At 45.5% G+C, this 8,635-nt stretch overlaps 1 protein-coding gene across 3 annotated transcripts; it reads left to right on the forward strand.

Moving 5' to 3' along the window:
• Nucleotide 1: 1 nt before the first annotated feature.
• tmem79b (transmembrane protein 79b) lies at nt 2-8,222 on the forward strand. Of its 3 annotated transcripts, none has more exons than XM_070912270.1 (6): nt 2-58; nt 193-335; nt 3,347-3,922; nt 4,194-4,388; nt 4,503-4,734; nt 7,823-8,222. In XM_070912270.1, the coding sequence occupies exons 2-6, from the start codon at nt 320-322 to the stop codon at nt 8,025-8,027; spliced, it is 1,224 nt and encodes a 407-aa protein (XP_070768371.1). In that variant the 5' UTR covers nt 2-58; nt 193-319; the 3' UTR covers nt 8,028-8,222. The 3 variants fall into 3 exon arrangements, with proteins under 3 accessions (XP_070768371.1, XP_070768370.1, XP_070768372.1); XM_070912269.1 differs by having other exon boundaries at nt 12-58; nt 173-335; XM_070912271.1 differs by having other exon boundaries at nt 12-58; nt 173-335; nt 3,351-3,922.
• Nucleotides 8,223-8,635: the final 413 nt, after the last annotated feature.

An 8,635-nucleotide genomic window follows, 5' to 3' on the forward strand; every position in this document is an offset into this window, starting at 1 on the left:
CACTACCTCACCTCCTCCTCTGCCTCCTTTTACCAAACATTTATTTTGAAAAACAGCAGTAAGTAACATTTTGAGTATTTTCACTTGTTACAGAGTATTTTAAACTGTGTATTAGCATACTGAAGTAAAGCACCACTGTTATGTTGTAATATTCTTCCGGATATTTCACCAGTTGGATTCTTTTCCTTTAAGAGGACTTTCCCTTTAACTCACCTGATGGGGCCACACCTGAGCTGAACTTTCGGAGAGTTTCACAACAATAACAACAACAACAAAAGAAGAAGAAGGAGAAGACGGAGAAGAAGCACAGAGTGGGTTCATGTCAGATCATCACGGTGAGTCTCTAACTTTCATCTTTAGTTTAAACTCTGAATCAGTTCAATCTCAGGTTCATTTCAGTCTGACGTTTGTGTCCAGCTCCGTTAGCATGTTAGCACGAAGCTGTTGCTTCTATATCACCGAATGAATCGGTTTTCTTCTGATCATTGATCAGTAACACGTAGACACATGGAGCTGATGATACCACCAGATACCACTGTAACTCTTAATTTATTTTGATTATGATGTTTAATCTGAAAGACGTTACGGCCGCCATGTTGAAGTCAGACTTACGTCACCTCCAGTGGGCGGGGCCAAACTAACCTGCAGGCTCACAGCTGCAAGTGAAATAGATTAATTTAACTCTGTCATTGTACAAGCTATTATTATAATCATCATCACCATCATGTTTATCATCTTTGTTGTTGTTGTTATTATCATCATTGTTATGAATATCAGGACAAAAAGATCTAGTGTAATATCTCAATAGAAATGAGAGATCAATAAAGATGATCAAAAATAGACCACTGAGGTAGTGACAGAAAGAAGGGAGATGATCTATAAACACAATATACAAAACATAAAGTAGCTATGATAAATAGCCATTACTCTGTGTCCACGACATCAGCCAGCCATGATGAAATTGACTTTTTTGCATTTGAAACGGAGCCTGAGGACTGCTACTCGGCAGAATAAGAAGTGATGGAATATGAGGTTGGGACTCAGAACCAGTTCTCAAACATCAAAAACATTACATGAAGTACAACACTCCAAGCCCATCCATCCTGTGGAGCGGCTTTTTAGTTAAGACGTTTGGTGCTCACCCCATGACGGAACAGACCGTCTGATGAGAGGTTTAGAAGCTAATGAGATACAATCTTAGTTTCACTTCTGAACAGTAGGACCTTGCTTAATATGTCAGAGAAGAGATAAAAGAAGAAAAAGCTGGACACGATATCAGCCTTAATGTGTTGTTACGCAACATTTATCTTTAGTAAAACCATTAGAGACAAGAGACTGTTGCTTTTTTTATAATGTTTTTTTATATATGTATAAATATATACATGTATATACTGTATCCCATCAGGGTTGAGAGGCTGTAATCTTTGCAGTTATGCAGTTTGGCTGAGTGTTGACTCCTCCTGTGAGGTTAATTATTATTCCAATGAAGTGGATTCAGTTCTAATGTGGCGAATGTGGTGGTGGTGGGGTTGGGGGGAGGGTAACTTGCCCAACACTGAAATACATACATGTATATGTGGCATTGGTTTATGGTACATACTATTGATCCAAATACAAACAAACATTAAATACAAATAAATGTATACGGTTATGATATATACAGTATGTAACTATTGTAGAGGGCTCTATATGGACATAAGGGCATAATTCACTGAAACTTGTTTGTAGTATGAGTTCAGCATAAACTGTTATGTTATGAGACTTAGGTTCAGGTTTTGGCGATGTGACTTTTGATTTTGTGAATAAACAGCCACAGAGGTGTGCAGCCAACAGAGAAGTTTAACTTAATTTCAGATTAGTTTCTCCACCTCCTTGCCGAGTTCCCGGAACTCACACAGCTCGGCCCACCTGTTCACGCCACCAGGTGCCTGTTTATCTGCTGAACGTTACCAAGATGGTGCTGATCACCCCGTTGGGCCTGAGGGAACTGCCTTTCTTATTCGTCTATCAGGACGACATCCTTGTTGCCAGCTCATCCAGGGTATAGCTGGTGCAATTGCCATCACCACAGACGCTTCGGACGAGCAGTGGGGAAACGTGGCCTGTCAGCCGCTTGCTTTCTTTCTTGGCCTCTACCTCGCCATTCGACTCTTCCATATTCTGCTGGAGGCTCGATAGTTCACAGCGTTTGTGAACCACAAACCACTGACGCCAAGGCTTAGGTGGCCCAGCCATGGTCTGCCTCCCGGCAGCACCAGCTCTCCTTCATCTCAGAGTTCATCATGGACATAAAACATGTTGCTGGCAAACACAACTGGATCCATCTACTTGGGGCTGGACTATGCCTGCATGGTTGTGCATAAAATTTCAGATGCCACTTTTGAAGGCGCTGGCAGCACCCTACTGTGTTTCCACAGGTTTGCCACAGCCCGTTGTTTCTGCCAGGTGGATGCACCGCCACACCAAGGGCCCCCAATGCAGTTCTCAGTGCCAGAAAGGAAGTTCGACCATGTTAACGCGAACCTGGTGGGACCTTTGCCTCCTTCATATGGATGAATGCATCTCCTCACCATGGTGAACAGGTCCACTCGTTGGCCAGAAGCCTTTCCACTGTCGTCAATAACATCTGCCATGGTGGCTCGGGCATTCATTGGGACTTGGGTCGCCTGGTTCAGTGTCCCGTCTGATGGCTCCCCAACCGGGGCCCCCAGTTCACATCTTGAACGCAGTCACAGAAAGCCTGGGGCTGTAGCTCCACCGCACCACCTGCAGGTTGTGTGAGCAGTTCCATTGTTTGATGAAGGCCTCTAGGACAGCAGCTAGGTCAACAGGCTCCAGTGGGTCATGTTAGGTCTCAGGACTGCCCCAAGGGGAACATGTTAAACTGTCTCTGTGTTTTTAAGTAACCTGAGCTGATATCCAAGTGTTTCCAAGTGGTGTTATTGTTATTAGTATTATTATTATTATCATTATCTCTGGGTCTTGTTCCCCAATGAGGATCAGGTGGAGGTCAGATCACCAGGTAACTAGTGCAGCATCAGCAGTGATGTGGACTCAGACTGTAGTAATTCAGAGAGAGCTGATCCTGAAGGTTAAGCTCTGGTCAATCTGCATCCCCTTTTATATCTTGAATTCACATCCATATCGAATCCTTATCTTGTCCATAGTACCCCTCTCTCTCAGCACCTGTCTCTTTCTACTGGCTGTACAACACACAGATGCCAAAAATAAACAGCATGCATTTGTTGTGGCATTGAGATACTACAGCAGATTGTGAAATGTTAAGTGTCACTAAATGCTGTTGCCTCTGATAAACTGATAAACTGTCCACTGTTCTCTCTGACAGACAGACAGGCAGGGAGAGAGATAGACATGTCTCTGCTGACAGAAGATTGGCCAGAAGATGCCCAATGCGCAACAGGAAATACCAAGATGGAGGATAGCGGAGGGATGAGACGGACCAAGGGAGAGGACGAGGTGGTGAGGTCCGCTATGATGGAACCCAGCACCCTGCCGTGGCCCGGAGACAGACAGACAGGTGGACAGACAGGTAAAGGTGACAGGATGAGTGTGAGGTCAGATATTTCTCAACGTGAGGCGGACAGTTGGACAGAAAGTGAGAGAGAGCTGATGGCAGAGGGAGAGAGGAAGGGTGGAGCAGCAGGTGAAGAGGAGGGGGTGGGGCTGAGGACACACCTGGAGGAGGAGGAGCCTGTAGAGAACCACCTGCCGGCGAAAGCAGCTCAAGTGTTCAGTCCAGCAGTGACTGTCCTGCACTCCCCCTCCTCACCCAGAGAGAGTGAGGCATTCTGGGAAATGGAATCAGAGAAGAGCCCTTTCCTGGGTCCCAGAGGAGTCCCCCAGGACTACAACCAACATGGCTACCAGTATGAGTGGACCGAGGACACGCCCCCTGCTTTATGTAAATATACCTGTCCTCACCTTCTTTGTCTGTCTCCCTCTCTCAGACGTGGGTGGAGTTTTAACCTCTGTCTCTCCAAGCTGTCTCTCTCTCAGGTGGGTGGTGCTCTGACCTGTCTCCCTCTTTCCAAGGTGTCCACGGATTTAACCTGTCTGTCTCTCTTGCAAGGGGGTTCGGCTCTGACCTGTGTGTCTCTCTCTCGGCTGGGTTGGGCTTTAACCTGTGTGTCTCTTGAGTGGGTGGAGTTTTAACCTGTCTCTCTCTCTCTCAGGTGGGCGGGGCTGTCCTAGCAGGGACGTCCTGAAGGTGGGTGTATCCTTTATGACATCAGCACTCTTCTTCCCCTTCCTGGTGTGGGGGGGGTTTGTCTTCCTGCCGTTTGACGCCCCCCTGCTGGACGGCGCCCCTCTCAGACTGGTCTACTCGCTACGCTGCTCCGTGTTCGCCACCACACCCATTGTCCTCGGTGAGTACGACACCACAGAAGAAGTCATTTTCCATGGCTACGATGTCCCACCTTTCTCACCTGTCTTTGTCTCACCTGTCTGCCTCTCACCTGTCTCACATGTATGTCGGTTAGGTTGGCTGGTTCTGGGCGTCAGTCGGCTCAGGTTAGGTGTGATGCGGCCTCTGTCTGATGAGGAGGTGAAGGAGGCAGACCTTCAGGAGGTCACCGTCCATCAGCGCTTCGTCTCTGACACTGCCTCCCTGTTCCTGATCTACTTCCTGCAGCTGGTCGTCATGGCGATGTACCTGAGCCAGGAGCAGCTGAAGCTCGTCCCCCTGCTGACCATTGTCTTTGCATTTGGACGGTGAGATTTAAACTGTGGAACCGATAAAGTGCATATTACTGCTTAAAAACCTGCATGTTAACAGGCCAAATTATAATACAAATAACTCAAGATACATAGATCAAGATGGCATGCAAATACACTATACTGGGACACTCTGACCACATCATGGCCCACCTGATTCCTGCATACAGGCAGAAATTAAAGCTCTTTAAACCTGTGCAGAGGACCAGTGAAGCTATGGAGGACCTTCGGACGTGCTTGGACTGTACTGACTGGGATGTTTTCAGGACTTCTACCAACAGTGTGGATGAGTACACAGAGGCTACGATGTCCTACATTGAATTAAATTAAATTTTCTTTATACAGCGCCAAATCATAACAGTTATCTCAGGGCACTTTTCATAGAGCAGGTCTAGACTGTCCTCTTTATAATATTATTACAGAGACCCAACAGTTCCCACCATGAGCAAGCACTTGGTGACAGTCGCAAGGAAAAACTTCCTTTTAACAGGCAGAAACCTCGAGCAGAACCAGTATCTGTGTGGGCGGTCATCTGCCTCGACTGGTTGGGTTGAGATAGAAAGAGAGAGAGAGAAGGGCAAGGGGATAGAGATCCAGACTCTGCAGCTCTGGAGGCAGAAAACAATAGAAGGAGATAGACAAGAGCATGTCCAGTCAGTAACTGAGAATGAGTCAAGCTGGAGAGGGAGAGTATGAGAGAGGAGCTCAGTGCGTCATGGGAAGTCTCCCGGCAGTCTAGGCCTATAGCCACATAACTGGATTGCTGGTCCAGGGTTCACCTCAGCCAGCCCTAACTATAAGCTTTATCAAAGAGGAAAGTCGTAAGCCTACTCTTTAAAGTAGAGAGTGTGTCTGCCTCCAGAACTCAAACTGGGAGCTGATTCCACAGGAGAGGAGCTTGATAGCTGAAGGCTCTGGCTCCTGTTCTGCTTATGGACACTCACCACAAGCAACCCTGCATTCTGGGAGCGCAGTGCTCTAGTGGGGTAATAGGGTACTATGAGCTCTTTAATGATGGTGCCTGACCAGTAAGAGCTTTGTAGGTCAGGAGAAGGAATTTAAACTCTATTCTGGATTTTACAGGGAGCCAGTGCAGAGAAGCTAATACAGGAGAAATATGATCTCTTTTCCTGGTTCCTGTCAGTACACGTGCCGCAGCAGGACAGGGACACAAGACTAGCCTGATAATAAGGAATTGCAAAAATCGCTGTTCTGCAAAATCTGCAAAAATCCAGCCTAGAATTCAATCAAGAAGAGTTGATTCAGATGTGGCTCCTCCTGTCACACCTCTGCCACTCTGTATCCTACACAAAACACAAGAGAACACCAGAAGCCACAAACAAGAGGGGGAGGGTCATCACATAACAAATGCATGGACTAGTTTTTCTGCATCTGTTTGAGACAGGATCTTCCTGATGTTTCAATGTTACAGAGGTGAAAAAAGGCAGTCCTTGAAGTTTGTTTTACGTGAGAGTTAAAGGACATGTCCTGATCAAAGATAACGCAGAGATTCCTCACGCTGGAGGCCAGGGCTATGCCATCTTGGTAACTATATCTTTAGATGTGCTGTGATTTTGCAGGTGTTCGGGTACAAAAACGATAATTGCAGGTCATCCAGGTTTTACATCAGCTTCTGTAAGGACTGCTGTATACACACATGCACAGTTATAGATGGCAGCCAGGCCAGATTCTGTCTCTTCATCCACCCCGAAGCACTGTGCCAATCAGCTGTCTCCGATGTTCACAGACATCTTCAACACATCACTGGAGATTGTGTCAGCCTGCTTCAAAACCTCCACCATCATCTGCATTCCCAAAAAAACAAGGACCAAAGGACTTAACAACTACAGACCCGTCACCCTGACCTGTGGTAATTTGAGCGCCTTGTGTTATTAGGGTTGGGCGATGTCTACTGATTAGGCATATGACGATGTCCAACATCGCGATAGGCAATGATATTGTTGTGTGTGTGTGTGGGGGGGGGGGGGTCATCTTTGCTTCATGTTTGGTAGGCTACTTCAGTAGTAGTGCTTGTACATTACTGAACCTATCCTGGACCCCCTGCAGTCCGATGCAGTGAACATGGCCCTCCACTTCATCCTCCAGCACCCTGACTCCTCAGGAACCTCTCCCAGCTGAGTGTGCATGACTCTACCTGTAGGTGGATCACAGACTTCCTGTCTGACAGGAGGCAGCATGTGAAGCTGGGGAAACGCATCTCTGACTCCAGGACCATCAGCACCAGTTCCCTTTAAGGATGTGTCCTTTCCCTTCTGCTCTTCTCCCTGTATACCAACAGCTGCACCTCCAGTCATCAGTCAGTCAAGCTCCAGATGTTCATGGAAGACACCACCTTCATTGGGCTCATCTCTGGTGGGAGACTGACCATCTGGTGACCTGGTGCTGACAGAACAACTTGAAGCTCACTGGTCTGAAGACAGTGGAGGTAGTGGATTACAGAAAGAATCCAACCCCACCCATCCCATCACCTGTAGCGAGATGTGCCATCATAACTTGTCAGAACATTTCTTCCTGCGGTATCCAGTTGTTGCACCTTGTAGCAAATTTTCCTCGGGAAACTGCCCACAGTGCAATCTTCCTTCTGAAAACGTTTTTTAATCTATTCAAAAAGTCCACTTGCAGAGACACATTTAAAATGTTCAACTGTTCAAACACATCCTGAAGTCACAGTGCATCACTAAATAAGTCTGCAGTAGTGATCTCTGTTTCAAGTTCATAGATGCATACAGAATCCATTTCCTCTTGGAAAAACAGCTTATTTAATCACCCTATTTACCGTCCAGTGAAAGCATGTATTAATTTAGGCACAAACATTTTGTAATATTTTTTATTATTATTTTTAAATCTACCCGCTTCTGAAATTCATCTTCCACCATATTAGTGCATAATAGTAATTTATACGAGCTGTGGTCTGTTGTCTTGAATCTGGACAATGGTATGGTTTTCGTGTGTTTCATGCTGAGGTTTGTCTTCAATATAAGTAAAACCAAGTTTATATATGTATATTGGGAACCACTTTTCTAAATGATCCACAGAATCTTTAAGGGTTGTTTTGTGTCTCCAGGCTGGTTTACTGGGTGGCCGCAGCTTTCGGCAGCAGTGTTCGTGGTTTTGGATTCGGTCTCTCCTTCCTGCCGAGTCTCGTCATGATGGCTTCCAACATCTATTTCATTTTCACAGTGGAAGCGGCGGGGTCAATCTTCAGCCTCCCGCCTCCCCCTGAGGAGGTGTTGACTCCACCTGCCGGCAGACAGAGGTTCTGGGGATGAGAGCTGATCAGTAATCAATAACCTGTCAGGCTGAAATATTTCCATTTTGTTTTTTAAAACTTTTTAATGAACTGAAACTTTAAAACAGAAAAATAACAGAATTAAAGATAAAATTGAAGAATAAAAATGTTTCTCTGTTTATAAAGTCTGTTTTATTCTTTTGAAACATTTTAAGTTTAAAGAATCATTTTTAACACGGGATAACCCTAACCCCCACCCAATTATTATAAGACTCTGCCCACTCCTTCTAATGCTTGTTTAATTCATTTTTTGTTAACAATTCAATCACGTGACGTCAGCAGCGGATGTTGGTCGTCTTTGTGTCGTGTTTGCGTGAGCATCTGCATTGCTCATGTAGTCCACTTGTGGCAGAAAAGGTGGAAGGACTTTACAGCGGTACAAACAGAATCTATTAAGGATCTTTTACAAAGTTAGTTGGCTTTGCGAAGGTTTTATTCTGTCATCTGTCAAACTTTAATATATCAAAGAATCCAGTGCTGTAAGGTGTAATTTTATCACCATTAGTGAGCTAGTGTAACATGATTCAAACAGTTTGTATGGTATCTGTTTTTTAAAAGCAAAACAGAACTGTTAATCTGAACTAGAGA

The sequence above is a fragment of the Enoplosus armatus genome, chromosome 9, assembly GCF_043641665.1.
Source record: "Enoplosus armatus isolate fEnoArm2 chromosome 9, fEnoArm2.hap1, whole genome shotgun sequence".
NCBI lineage: Eukaryota > Metazoa > Chordata > Actinopteri > Centrarchiformes > Enoplosidae > Enoplosus > Enoplosus armatus.